Consider the following 15,610-nt stretch of genomic DNA (forward strand, 5'->3'; position numbering starts at 1 on the left):
AGTATTTTTCTGCCATCATCATTTAGGGGCATTTAGTCCACACATTGCGATGGGTTTTGCTGTGATGTTTGGGGACCTGTTCAGCAGCAGCTTACACGTAATGTTTGTTGTCTTTGTAGACGGCTAAACGATTTTGTGGATATTCCAACTAGCTGAATCAGGTTAAGGAGCCTGGTCTTATCAGTTGTTCAGTGAATTTTAAACTGACATACTTTTAGCACAGATAAAATTTCAGATTCCTTTTGCACCTAGTTATGTAATGTCATGGGACAATATGCAATATATTCTTGACAGGTTTTTTAATGGTTGTGTAATAATCTCCCCGCACAGTAATTAAACACGCATAGTTGTATATTTAGATCATTGTAAAAAAAGTAACACTGTTTTAAGCAATCTGCAGTGATTACCTTTGTCACTTTATTTTTTCTTAGGAAGAAAACCCAAGAAGAGGAAATACAGGTTAAATTTTTAGTAGTCGCTTGGATTGATACTTTTTGTACATATTTCTTAAAAGTCATATTTGTAATACGGTCTACTTATTAAGAGTTTCTCCCAAATAGTCTTTTCCTCTCAACGTTTTATTATGAGAACTTTCAAACAGACAGATATTGGAATAGTAGTCCAGTGAACATGTGTATACTCACTGTTTCATTCGTTTGTGTATGCATTACCTGAATCATGTGAAAGTAAAATGAAACTATCACGGACACATCACTCCTATATGTAGCCACACATATTTCCCAAAGATAATCACAACATCATCATTACTAAAAAAAATAATTCCTTGATATATAGTATCCAGTTCATATTCAAAATTCCCTTATTAAAAAAGACTTTTAGAATTGTAAGAACCTTTAATATATCACTTTAGAGTCCAAGACTTCCCTAACATGAAATCCACTAGTTTAAAGTTTTCCAGAGATTCTGATTCAGTAGGTATGGGGTAAAGTTCAGGAATCTGTACTTGTAACCTTAGAACAAAATCTCCTTTGTAACTGGGGTGACTATACATTCCAGCCACCTTGGAATGGAGTAGTCCAGCCACAGGACTATACATTCCAGCCCTGTTTTAGTTCTATTATCATTGTCCCAGAATAATTATCAGCATCCAGCATTCTCATAAGTTTGGACAATAAGTTACATAGTTACCTGAAATCCATACTTCTTCAAAGAGAGAAAATAGAATCTCAAGGTGATTAAGAGGCCTTATTGCTCAGAGTAATTAGAGCTACACAATTGTTTAGTTAATATAGCAACTTTAAAATTATTAACCACATGCATACTGATCACATGTATAAAACTGCATATTAGTTTACAATGAATTTATTTATATAATGGGGAAACAATTATTCTTACAAGCAGGGAAGGAATTATTCAAGATAGTAATAAAGCACTAGGAAAACTGCAGTTAAATTTTGAGCATAATTTCCTTGGCCTTCCCCTAATTTAATAAACTCAGCCTGGAAATTTGCTAAGAGTGGTTAAAAGGGTTTTCACAATGCTAACTACATGGCTCAGTACACAAGTTTTATGAATATTTGTTGAATAAATGAACACATTAACCTCTGCAGGAAATTTCTGTAGCATCAAAATCTTTTCTGCCCTTAAAGTCCATTTAAATGTTACCTCATTCATATAGCTTATCCTAACTACTTTGTGCAATTATATTTTTTCTCTACAACAACTTTATTCCATGGTAAATAATAAAAACATTTAAATTTTAACAAAGTGCCGTGATGTGACATGGTATCCATATAAAAAGCAAGTACTGTTTTTTTAAAAAAAAACTTAAAAATATTCATTGAAGTATATTAGCAGTTTTATTGAGGTACAGTAAGCTGCACATCCTTAAAGTGTACAATTTGATGAATTTTGACAGCTGTGTACACTGGTGAAGCCATTACTGCAACCAGAATAATGAACATATTTACTATTTTAGAAGTTTCCTCATTGGTCCTCATTAATCTGTCTTCTCCCTTTTCTCCCAGGCAACCATCAATCTACTTTTTATCACTGTATATTAGTTTATGTTTTCTATATTTGGAATTTTATATAAGTGCAATTAGAAGGTAGTTTGTACTCTCTTTTGCCTGCTTCTTTTACTTTGTATCATTGTTTTGAAAATCATGTGTATAATTGTATGTATTATTGCTGAGTGTTCCATTATGGATATACCATAACTTATCCATTCACCTGTTGATGCATATTTGAGGGTCATTTTGTTTCTTTTTTTTAAAAAGATTTATTTATTTATGCATACAAGAACTGGGGTACAGGCCAGAGGTGCGGGGGGTGAGATGATTCACCAGAGACAGAGTGGGGAACAGAACAGATAGAGTGACTGAAATACACTTTTGAGGGGAGCAGTAGGCGAGACAGGAGAGGCCTGCTGCACCATGTGGGTAGCGCCCTGGCTGGCAGGGCATGGAACTTGTGCTGCAGAGGCTGTGGATAGCTTCACAGTGCTGTGCTTTAACCCCTTGCGCCACCAGGGAGGCACTTTGAAAGTCTTTTTCAACCCAATTTTTGGCTAATGCATATAAAACTGCAAAATCTATACATTTCTGTACACGCATTTATGTGGACATATGTTTTATTTCTCTTCAGTGATAGTGATGTGAACAAATGCCAAGGCTATCTCCTCGTTATCCATGTTCTTGGATAATCTTTTACTTCTTAAGTGTGGGTGGACTCTGTGACTTGCTTCTTCCCTTCCCCCCAACTTTATTGAGGCATATTGATGAATGATACGATTTGCTTCTAATCAATAATGATAAAGATGATGTATCTGATTATGTGCCCATGATTACATTATACAATAGTGTGAGTCCACCTTGCTAGGAGTGACTATCTCCCTTGCTGATGTTGAAAAAGCAAGTGTCCATGCTACGAAGAAACATGAGATTGAGAGTGACACCTGGCCAACAACCCACAAGGAACTGTGGCTTTCAGTCTGACAACCCACAAAGAGCTGAATGCTGTTAAAGGCCATATGATCTTGAAGAGGTATCCTCCACCAGTTCAGCCCCAGATAAGCTTTTGTGAAACCCCAAAGCAAAGGACCCAGCTAAAAAATGCTCAGACGCCTGAAACACAGAAAGTGAGGTAATTAATGGTTGTTGTTTTATACTAATTTTATGGAAATATTGCTATATGAATACCAGTAAATACCTAGTAATATCTGATTTGATCATATGATAAATGTATGTTTCACTTTTTAAGAAACTCTCAAATTGTTTTCCTACATGCTTTTGCCATTTTGTATACTCACAACCAGTGTATAAAAGTTCTAGTTGCACCACATCCTTGCTAACACATAGTGTGGTCAGTGGTTTTAAACTCAACCACGCTAACTGGAATGTCTAGTATATCATTGTAATTTTAATTTGCACTTCATTGGTGATTAATGTTGAATATTTTTCATGCATTTATTTGTTGTCCACATATCTTCTTTGGTGAAATCGCTTCAATTATTTTATCCATTTTTAAATTGAGTTATTTGTTTTATCACTTTTGGTTTATAAGAATTCTTTATATTTTTTGTGTGTTGTATTTAAGGAGTTGTCCCACAATAGGGCATTAATTTTCTTTTATTTTTTCTATAAGTTTCATGTAATATCAATTCTTACATTTCAGTCTATAATCCATTTCAAGTTTAATTTTGTATATAGTGTGAAGTATATGTGGAGGTTTACTCCTTTTTCTTCATGTGGCTATCAAATTTTTCCAGCATTATTTATTTGAAAAGTGACGTTTTCCCTATTGAGTTGTCTTGGTATTTTTGTCAAAAATTAATTGATTATTGGGCCTCCCCGGTGGCGCAGCGGTTGAGCGCTGGGTTTCTAAGCTGCCCACAGCCTCTGCGGCGCCGGTTCGATCCCTGGCTGCTCCCTGGCCACAGGAGGCGGGTCCCACATGGCGCGCAGACCTCGCCTGCCGCCCGCTGCTCCCGTCAGCAGTGTGCTTCGGTCCTTCTGCCTGCTCTGCTCCCCGCTCTGGCTCTGGTGAATTCTCTCACCCTCCCGCGCTTCTGACTGTACCCAGTGCTTGTAGAATTAAATAAATGAATAAATAAATGAATAAACAAATAAATAAATAAATCTTTAAAAAATTAATTGATTATTTAATTCCCAACATAATTTGACCCTTTTAAAGTATATTTTTGATAATTTTATTTTACCTTGTATTATGAGTATTTTGTATCTATTTATTAAACTTAAAGCTGCTTGAGTACACAACTATCTTACTTACCTCTGAATCTCCTAAAGCTCAGCATGTGTCTTGCCTGTAGAAAATTCTCCATGAAAACGTGATGTGTTAGAAGCTCTAGCATACATGATGCCTCAGTGGCCTGGATTGAGATATTTACCCTCATCCTTTCAGATTAATTATCTTAAAAAAATCTTTTGTTATACTTACTTAAAAAAATTAAACACACTGTTAGAAGGGCAGAAAATGAGAACTCTTTTTGTATTTCTGGACAGGATCCCGTATTTACCTTGTGAACTAAAGCAGCACAGTTCTCAACAGACAATTAACATTAACAATTTGTGCCTAGGAATGCTGTAGCTGCATGCCCTTTGCAATTCCTCACGGATCCACCTTTCCATCTTGGAAACCTTCTGCTATTTAACACAAAGACTTCTACTATTTACCAGAACCTGCTTCAGTGTCCAGAGACTCATGTTTCCCTCTTTTGACTCCTTTTTAGCCAGGAATTTACCCCATTTTCCCCAGTTTTTGCCTATTTGTCAGAATATGTACCTTTTTTCTACCTGTCTGCTCTCCCCACCCCCAATTAAAGACTAGTTTGAGGTCTTAGGACTCTAGATTCTGGATGAATCATTAGTATTACTGCTGTATTCTGACTTAGATTTACTTTTATGGGTTGACCTGAAAGTAAAAATATTAAAGCCTTTTCCTCTCTATGCAACATGCTTGAATGTTATAGGCATTTTTAATTGGTTGCTTTTAATATTCCAATTGTTTTCATAGAAAAATAAGTACTTGAATTATGCTAGTCATCTGAGCTCCTTTGCTAATGTATTATAAATAAATAAAAGAAAAAAATTAAGATAATAATTATAACTTCTTCCTGAAACGCACAATATAGTTAATTTTTTAGGTCAAGAAAATAAAAAGAAACAACAAATAGTGTTAAGTTGGGGCAACTTATCTGCATTTAGTCAGTCTAATATATACGACAGGTGTGAAATACAAACTTCTATTTTCCAAATCAAGTTAATCTAGATTTTTGCTTATCAGGTTTTATTTTATTGATAGAATATATATATATTATATGCAGGGTTTGAATTAATTTTTTATAACTCATTAATTTATTTACTTACATTTTAATTTTCCATCATAATAGCAAGAATTTTTTACATTTATTTTTGTATCCCTGGCACATTGCCTGAATTTGTCTTTAAGTATATTTTACTAAAGTCTCATTAAATGTAACGCACTCAAAAGTAAATTAATCTCTGGGCTAGAAATCTAGGGATCTGGATTTTAATTCTGGTCTTTTCTACTTTGGGCCAGTCATTTCAAAAGGGGCAGTTTTACTAGTTGCTCTGTAAGGTACTTTCCAGTTTGTATCAGTTATGTTGAAACGTCAACAGAAATGTGTCCATGATCCAAATTAACATAGCCTTCAGGTTTCATTTAGTAGAGCTAAAATTTGGTCATCAAATACACTAGGAAATGTTCTTTTATGAAATAGTTTTCATAGTCATTGTTCATTTTTTATACTATTAAAAAAGAGTTTATTTGATACTTGCATCTGAAAAACCAATATTTTCAAAGCTTTAAAATTTAGTTTTTTAGTGACCATAAAAGGACATATTAGAGTAGAAAATTATCTTTTCTTCTTCATATTTACTAAGGTTTCCCAAAACTTCCCATGTCTTCTCACTTAGGTTTTCTCTCCATTCAAAACTATAGAAGAGGCAATGATGTTTCTCCTTATTAAAGATCCCAGAAAAAGCATCATACTTGAATTAATTGGAGTTCAAATATATATTATATATATAATCACATATATAATTTTATATACCCATATATAATATTTATATGTAAATCATATAATATAAAAAATAATATATAATATTTATATGTAATAATTATATATTATGTATAATATATAACTGTATATATAATTATGTATATATAATTGCTTCATCTGAAAGTGATGAGGGATTGAAATAATAGTGAGAAAGTGGTTCTGAGACCAAAGTAAACTTTGTTTCCATCAAGTTCCATTTGCAGTGGGTAATAATCCAAGAGCATGTCAAAGACCTGCAATCTTTTGATATACTGTCAAATCACACTTGGGCTTAATTTTCCCATTCTCCTCCCCAATATATACATATAGAATTTCTGGAGTGGCAATTTATTGAACCTCTTTGGGTTATGCTACTAACATGTGTTGGGCTCATTGGCCCAAACTTTCTCAATTAGAAATCTTGGAATAAGTGTGCTGCTAACTGGTTTCATCTAGGTTTAATCCCAGCATTCTAAGGTACAAAGTGCATTAGATATAGAATTAAGAGACCTGAATTTTAATTCATTTTGTTACCAATTAGCAAGTTACTTCACCTTTTATTCATTCATTCAGTTCATTTTACCTACTTATTAAAAGTCAATTCGCCAGTTTCTGTTCTATGTACTGAGGGTACACACAATTCCTAACCTCAGGTCCTTTACTCTCTAGTGGTAGTGATGGTGGTGAGGGGGAGACAGACAAGAAATACACAAGAAAATAAATACTAGAACTTAGAACAGTGAAAGAAAAAAAGAGTAATACGGCAGAGTGATGGGGCGGGGCTGGTGTGCTTCCCGGGACGTGGCACGTGGAATTTCCGTAGGTAACTGGAAAATGAAGGGACTTGCCCTGAATGCTAAGGGCTCCTGGAGTTGGCAGAATAGTCTTTCCCTCTCTCTATCGTGTCCTGGGAGCCCCCGCCTCTGTTCTGCAAACAAATACAAATATGCCTAAATCAAGCACTGAATGAATTGTACCCTGCCTGATTTAGAAATAGCCCGCATAAGAAGCAATAATTAAATAGTTCAGTGTTATTTGGGGCAGCGGTTGTTGGCTATTAAACACAAAAACATAGCCCTAACATAAAGAAATGTAAGTGGCCGTGGGTGTCACCTTATAAATTCGTACCCAGACTTAGGTCCAAGGTTCAGTAAGAAGCCCTATTAAGTCAGCTTCGCACGTGCTCCCTGCAGGAGCTTGGGGGACTCGCGGGGCCCAGAATCTCGGAGCCCCGGGGGGGCAGTACCTGAGCGCTGCGAGGGGGGACGGATCCCCGGAGCCCGGGAGGAGGAGCGGGAGGCGGGGCCGACGGCGGGCGGCCACCTCGGCGGAGCGGCAGGATTTCCGCAGGGTGAGGGCCGGGAAGCCCGGAAGGAGGGGCTGCAGCTGCAGATGTCTCGTGATTGCCTCGGCAGCGGTGCGCTTCAGGTGCCAGTGCAGAAGACAGAAGGTGCCAGAGAAATATGGCTACGGAGGGCCCTGCCACACGTCGAATCCAGGTGGCAGAACATCCCAGGTGGGGGAGAGGAGGTGCCTCGCTTTGGGATCGCCCGGGTTGGATAGGTGTGGGGAGGGTCCGGGGCGCTGCTTTTGCCCCCCCCCCCCCGCCGCCCGGAGTGGACAGAATCCTTGGGAGTTTGTAAGGCCGAAGGCTGGCCTTTGCAGATACTCTCCACTTTGACTCCTACCGGGGGTTGGGTGGTTTTCATCTGTGCAGATCCTTCTTTTCCTTATCTTACTGAAGTTGGTGCAATCTTTCTGCTGGGCTTTATCAGACGTGCCCGAATTAACCTCGAACCCCTTCTTTATTCATCTTGCCTGGCAGCTGACAGTGTTTTTTTAAAGTCCCCCTTTCTACCTATTCATTGAAAGTTATCAAACACACAAACAAATCCTTAACCCCTACCCCCCAACTCCCCGCCCCTCCCACCCCCAACACATCAAAAATCCCTTGGTTTTTTCATCCTTTTAAACAAATTGTGGAATCACTGAATTAATCTGCTGCCGGTGCATAGCTACAGAATATACCTAGTGACTTAGTTCTAGTGGAGGACCTTCATATTTTTTTTGAGGGATTCTTGCAGATACTTTGTAGATATTTTATTCTGACAGGATGAAATAAGACTGGAATAAGAATGATTAGCCCAGCAGCTTTTCTAAGCCGCCTTCTTACTCCCTTTGCTGTGTCTTATATTTTTTCCCCGTTGATCTTTTTCTCTAATATTGAGTCCTGAAGCTCTCCCTATGTCCTGACTTATGACCATGATGTGACAGTTGACCATATTATAACTTACTGAGACTTGCCAATGTTCTTTCACCCCTAAACCAGCAAACAGTGGATCTTTAATTACCAGAAACACAATTTTTCATTACGGACACCAGCAAGACTTTGGACTACTTCTGATTGTCTCTGGATGTCAATATATCCTATGGAAGTCTTTGCTCAGTAATGTTGCAATGGCATGTTTGAATGAATCAGGACACTTTGTTAATGCCCTGCTTCAAAGAAGATCCATGAGGAATTTGTTACATGAAAATAATTCGTCCCTATATTTCAGACTTTCACATAAAACACATCCATGTCTAGATTTCTTGTTCACATGTGATATTGTTAGGGGGAAATGATGTCCTGAGCTAATCCCATACAGGCTTTGTGGACTCCACTCCCACTCCAGACTAAACCTATCAAGACACTGGGGAAGACAAATCCCATCACCACCAAAGGGAAGGTGGCTGGGACCTGAGGGTGGAGTTAAGCAGCCAGGTTGGGTGTAAAAACCACACACGTGGGCCTTGGGCTGGCTTTCTATCGCTCACCTCCTGGCTTCATGGCTCCTGGCTTGTAGCCAGCTCTCAGAGTGCCGTTTGGGATTCCAGATCGGCAGATCGGGTAGGACTCGTTTAAAACTTTGTCTCCCACTTTCCTCCCTGAGCTGTACATTTCCTCATTTCCCCTTCCCTTGTAAATAAACCTTTCATTAACCTTTCGCGTGTGCTTGCAGTAGAGCATTGATAAGTTCTTTTAAGCGCGCGGGTGAGGACCTAGTCAGGCACCCCGTTTTGTATCGGGGCTGCCCTATAACAATATGATTTAAATCATAATGTTCAATATTGTATTTCTATAGTTACCCTAGTAGGGGAGGAGTGGTGGATGGTATCATGTCCTAAAAGTGAAAAATCGTTGACTAAATTTCCTTAAGGTTTCTTGCCTTTTAAGATTTTTACAATATTCACACATGCATCTAATGTTTATTATTTATTTTTCTGTACTGGCCACACAAGAGATCCTAATAGTGGGTTAAGCGTGTGCTCTGCCACTTTCTTGCTTTTCACTTGTATGTGCAATACAATTGTTAGCTCGAAGAAATATTTCAGGCACTTACTCATTTTAAAAGGGGTGAGCAGTTCAATCTAGATAGTATATCTATAAATTCATCTGACTGGTCACATGTTGCAATATGCTGAAAGGGAAGAAATGCAAAAGGCCCCCAAGCAAAACCCCAGCCTTGTCTTCCTGTGGAACTCTTAGTCTTTCTTTAGTATGTCTATTCAGCTTCACAGGACACCTGTTCCTCTGAGTAAAGGCACTAGTCAGCCACATCTTACATTTTAGGAAACGTAATTTTTTTTTATTAACGTAAAGTCGAATAGAAGCTTTTTTTTTTTTTTGCATCACAATCTTGCATATTCCCTTTAAGACTGCAGATTTCACTGTTGTAACTCACTTTGCATTCTTACCAGCGGTACATACCTCTTCATTTCCTTCTCTGTGGATTCAGTTTAAAACTGTTGAATTTTTTTTTTTTTGGTAACAATTTTATTGATCCGTCATCCCCATGCCATATCATTCACCTATTTAAAGTTTACAATTACATATTTTTTTCTATTGACAGGATTTTGCAGTCGGAACATTTTTATACTGTATCCCTTAAACTAACACTTCCTCAGCCCCCATTTCTACCCCTTATCCCTAAGCAATATCTAATGTACCTTGTTTTAAAGATTTGCTTTCTCTCTACATTTTAAGTAAATGGAATCATAGAATATGAGGGTTTTTTTTTCTGATCGATTTCTTTGAGTAAATATATTTTCATGGTTCCTCCATGTTGGAACATGTTGTCAGTATGTCATTCCTTTTTATGGTTAAATAATATTCCACTCTGGGTATACTACATTTGTTTATCCATTCATCTGTTGATGGACACTTGGGTTGCTTCTACCTTTTTGTGCTATGAATAATGGTGCTTGAAAATATATTCAGTAAATCAGAAAATCCCAACATTCCTTTACATGCTATGTCTCTAATTCCTATTTGTTCTGCCAGTTTCTACTTTCCTTCTTACAAGTTATTAATTACATTTGGTTTCTATCCTTATAATACCATTTTAACCTCATAATATCACTATCTCCTTGTATTATTGCTACCATTTTAATAAAAATGATTATAGTCACATAAATGGAATCATATTTGCTTTTCTGTCACTTTTTTCATTTAGTAATATTTCTTAGAGAATCTGGTATATTATTCTATATAAATTAATTTCACTGTCTTTAGGGATGGGAGTATTTCATAGCACGAACACTAATTGTTTATGATTGGATTAGAATTGTTTAATTCAATGATTAGAATAGTTTAAAAATGGAGTCTCTTGAAGTTCCATGTCATCAGAGCAAAACCTCTAATACCTAACTTAATTGCACTGTGTACTCCTCCTAGGAGTGCACTTTAAACCAGTCTGGAATTTCTTGTTTGCACTGAAGAGAAAATTTGCCTGATAAGACTTCCTCTGCTGTGCCCCCTAATAGGAATCCTTAAAAGAATGCCTGAAATAACACTTTTCTTTCATTAATAACCTCCCCACCCTACCTTTTTCAGCCTATAGAAATCTCCCATTATGTACAACTCATAGGAGAAGGTTCTGTTTGTTAGATGGAATGTTGCCAATTAATGAGATAATTTTTGTTTTTTAAAAGTACACATTTAGGTTTCCAACTTTTCACTCCTGAAACAGTACCTAAGTAAACATCCTCTGTACATATATCTTTGAGCATTAGGCTAAGTCATGGAAATGGAATCAGGGTCATAGATAATGAATATTTAAAGTTTTTATAGGCTCTGCAAAATGAACCTGCAAAAATGGGTGTCATTAGAGTATATGTATATATTTTGTTAGTTTTTAGGCACTCTTTATGTACACATGTATTTTTTTTATGAATATATTTAATCTGGGACATAAATCTTTTGTGGTTTTATATGTTTCATGTTTGTCATTCCTAGTCTAGCCCTAGTTCTTTAACTTTATGATATCTTTTGTTGTGTATAGTTTTTATTTTATGCAATGTATTGAATGCAATGTGTTGAATGATAGCACCCTTGTCTTGATTCTGACTTTATTTATTTTTTATTTATTTATTTTTGCTTAGAAGAATTGGGGTATAGGCCAGGGTTGTGTGTGTGGGGATGAGAGAATTCACCAGAGACAGAGTAGGGAGCAGAACAGGCAGATTTGTAATTTTAACAAGACCCAGAAATGCCTGTTTATGAATAGGCAGTGAAATACACTGCCAAAGGGAGCAGCAGTTGAAACAGGAGAGGTCTGCTGCACCATAGGGGGGTTAGCTTCCTGGCTGGGGATCGAACTCAGACCACAGTGGTGACAGTGCTGAGACTTAGGTCACCAGGGAGCCCCCTTAATTCTGACTTTAATGGGAAAGCATTAATAGGAATACTTCCAGTATTTTGTCAACAAATACGATGTTTGTTGTTTCTGGTAAATATCCTTTATGAAATTAAGGAAATTTACTTCTTCTTAAGAAACTCAGGAATGATTTGATTTAGATAATTATTTTTGCACATTTTGAGAAGGTCATGGAGTTATAGTTGTTTCTTTTTATTCTGTTAGAATAGTGCATTTCAAGAGAGTTCCTGGCACTATCATCATATTCCTGGAGTAAACTATTGGTCATTTGTATTATTTTAATCCATTTTTATTTAGCAATTTTTTTTTGAGTTTTTTTTAATCTTTGCACAAGTGAGAATAGTTTATACTTTGTTCCTTGGGACCATTCTACGTTTTAGTGTCTGGGTTATTCTACCCTATTGAAATGAAATGGCAAGACTTTCCACAGCTTCTTTTGTTAGGACCATTTGTAAAAACAAAGGAACATCTTTCTTAAGGTCTGATATAACTAATTAATAACATCTTCTGGATCTTGTTAAGATTATTTGTGAGTACTTTTTCTGCTTATTTTTAGCCTTTTCTAAAAATTTTTGGAAATTTGTATTTAGCTAGAGAAATCACCCCTTTTGTCTAGATTAATTTTTCTTTTAGAAATTTATTTTATTTTATTTTAAAGATTTTTATTTATTTTTATACAAGAGCTGGGGTGCAGGCCAGAGGCGCAAGAGGGTGAGAGGATTCACCACAGTCAGAGTGGGGAGCAGAACAGAAATCTAACGACAGAATATACACTGTTGAGGGGAGCAGCGGGCGAGACAGGAGTGGTCTGCCCCACCATGTGGGAATCTCCCTGGCCAGCCGGGAATCGAACCCACCCGTGCTGCAAGGCTGCGGATAGCTTCACAGCTTCTAGAAATTTATGATGTTTATTTCTAATACTTATTTTATATAACGAGAAAAAAGTTTTTTCTATATTATTGTTTTTATAAAAGAACCAGTTTGTAATTTTTTTGGCTAAGTCTGGTATTTTTTCCCTATTGTTGCACAGACCATGGGTACCCAAGGACCCACAAACTAATGTTCTAGAGGGATTCAGCTATCATTGTACACAAAGCATACTCACTGTGAAAGAACTTTCATAGATTAGTGTGCATAGAAGGAAGAAAAGAAAGGATATAGTTTCCTAATGAAATACCCAAAGTTACCCATCCCCTTGGAGGTATGTGCCCAACTTAGTGGGGCTAGCTGGAAGCAGGGCCACCGAGTCCCAAAAACTTGCCACAAGTCTAAGGTACCTTCTGGTGGGAAACCACATGAAGGGGCAGATGCGACCAGGAAAGTTGGGACAAAAGCAGCAAAGTTAAAGTACAAATCAAGGTAAAGGCTGTCATTGTCAGCTTCCCGATATGTCTCTCACCAATGTGTATCTTATAAGTGTGTATATATCTCTTCTCCATGTGTCTCCTTCGTTGTCCTGCAAGTTACTGGTGCAAGTCCAAAGAGGAGAAGCAAGCAAGCCCTTCTTCACGTGTCTCTCCTGTGTCCCTACTGGTCCTGTGTCTTTCCAAGCGTTCTTCTGAGCCCACCTGAAGTTATAGATATAGCTTCACCTGACTGCTCAGGCCCAAACCTAATTAGGTGGGGCATGGACCATGGTACCTCCCTTATGGACATGTCTCTTTTCTTTCCCTGGTTTATTAAATTCTGCTTTTATCTTTTGATTCATTTGTTCTAATTTTCTTTATTCTTTTTATTAACTTCTTGTGTTAATGCTTTTTTCATTTACTTTCATGACTTCTTTTTTCTTATATTCATTGAATTCTAGAAAAATTTCTCTGAATACCATTATAGTTGCTTTTCATAAGGTTTGATATATAAAGCCCTCATTTTTATTATTTTCTAAATGTAATTTTGGCCTTCATTTCCAGTTGCCCTGAGTTTTACCTTCTTGCTCACTAGTTAGCTCTTCAGTTCTTCATTTAATCTTTACTTTAGCCCATGTACTATTTTTAAGTTCATCATCATGATTTTATTTTCAAATGTCTAATATAGTTATTGTTTAATTTTTATATTTGAATTGATGACCTAGGGGGAATTATTTTTGATGGGATGAACTAAGTAGGGATTAAGATTCTCCCTTTTCTCCCAATGGCAATTATTCATACTTTGAAATACCATCTTTAACATATATGAATTTCTCAAATATAACAGTTGTAATGTTAATAACTAACAATTTTTGCATGTTCATAGAATCCTCAAAATATTCCTTTGCAATGAGTTATTTCTTATCCCCAATTTGTACTTGAGGTAAAGGAGGTATAGAGCATCTCCTACAAATCATCATTATATGGGATGAAAAACTTCCTCTACCCGTTTAAGTTTAGTGGCTGGGACCTGTGGATGATGTTGACGAAGATGAAATTAGTATTAAACATAAATATTAATTTTTAATATTTTCATAATGCTATGACTAGGTATCTTGACATGGAGGAGAAAATAGAAACACAGATGTGATAGGAGATTTGCCCAAGGTTATAATGGCAAACTAAATATATACTTTGTTTCCTAAAATTTTAATTCACTCATCTCTGGAGTTAGCTGTATGATCACCCTCAGGTCTTCTGAGAATCAGTTCCTATAGTAAAAATCCATTTCATTCACTACAATCATAATTTTGTTTCTCAAGTTCTTTTGCTAATACTGTTACTAAAAAATAAGATCTTAAGTCAAAAAAGCATACAGATTCAGCAACTTGTGTGATAACTTTGCTGTGCGGTGCCCATACTGCTTAACAATATGATCTTTGTAGGAGTTTATATTTTACTATTGAAAATGTGCATTGCCTTCTTTGGGGAGCATAACTTACATGACTACATTTTAAGAGATGGAGTCTTGCTGGAGACTAGCTCAGAGTGGTGAAAGTATAGCTGTTCCTCCAATTAAAGCCACACTACTTCATTTCAGAGGATTAGGTGTGAAGTTTAGAAAAACACTGTGCACTTCAGTTCTAAGAGAAAAATACTTTCCTTGTGTTCTTTTATAGACTCCATGCATTTGAATTTCAAAGGTAGGCATGTTATACGATAGTAAGCTTCTCTGTGATGGAGCAGTAATAATAAGGCACGAATAGTCTGCCTTCCCGGCATAGTCTGGGAAAATGACACAGAATTTGATAATTCAAAATCACTTTATAAAACTCTTTTCAGGAGACTTACTCTAACTCTTCTGTTGGCACTTCACCTTGTTTGTGTTTGCAGTGCTTATGAAAGCAAATTTATAAGGATTCAAATTTGGCAGAACTTGAATTTTATTTGTATGTGATTTTTGCAGGCAGAAATATCATTAGCCCCTCAGTGGATATAAGCCAGAAAATTGGCAGTTATGTGCTTTCCCCTCTTTCCCACATCTAACTGGTCACCAGTTCCTACAGACTTAACATTCTTAATATCACCTTAATTTTCACCCTTTTCTTCTTCCTCCTCCACTATGTATACTAAGCATTTTTCTCTAAATTCTAAACTCACCTCAGATTTCTTTTTCTCTGCTTCAGTTTCCTAAGGCCTAGTTTCCATACACTTCCCAGGGGGCTTTTTCAAGTGTGAAATTAATGATGCAACTCCATCCTTCAACACCTGTTCACGTCCATCTCCATATTCTAAAAACCAAATTCCTCAAAATGGCATATAAGGAACTGTGAGATCTGGGATTGATTCCTACCTACCTCCTCCCCCTTCCCTCTTCTCATGTATTTGTAACCCTAAGTGAAATTTTCTGAATGTAGCATCCCTTTTCATTGTGTTTGCCCAGAATTCATCACCCCACGCTATTTGTCTACATAAAAAAAAATTCAGTTATCAGTTCCATTTATATCAGCATGGGCTTGATT

General features: G+C 36.7%; 1 protein-coding gene across 6 annotated transcripts in view; it reads left to right on the forward strand.

Annotated features, from left to right (window-relative positions):
- Positions 1 to 15,610, forward strand: part of GALK2 (galactokinase 2) — a 112,244-nt gene that overhangs the window by 249 nt on the left and 96,385 nt on the right. Inside the window, exons 1-2 of one of the 6 annotated variants that reach the window (XM_037502445.2) lie at positions 435 to 459; positions 2,823 to 3,105. The exons of 1 other annotated variant lie outside the window; for it this stretch is intronic. In XM_037502445.2, coding sequence (XP_037358342.1) covers positions 2,993 to 3,105 — 113 coding nt within the window. In that variant the 5' untranslated portion in view covers positions 435 to 459; positions 2,823 to 2,992. Of the gene's footprint in view, positions 1 to 431; positions 460 to 2,822; positions 3,106 to 7,372; positions 7,560 to 15,610 lie in introns of those variants that run through there. 4 more of the 6 variants (XM_037502446.2, XM_037502448.2, XM_037502444.2 and 1 more) reach the window with 4 other exon arrangements.

The sequence above is a fragment of the Talpa occidentalis genome, unplaced genomic scaffold (assembly GCF_014898055.3).
Source record: "Talpa occidentalis isolate TD23 unplaced genomic scaffold, MPIMG_talOcc4v2.1 talOcc4.11, whole genome shotgun sequence".
In the NCBI taxonomy this organism is placed as follows: Eukaryota; Metazoa; Chordata; class Mammalia; order Eulipotyphla; family Talpidae; genus Talpa; species Talpa occidentalis.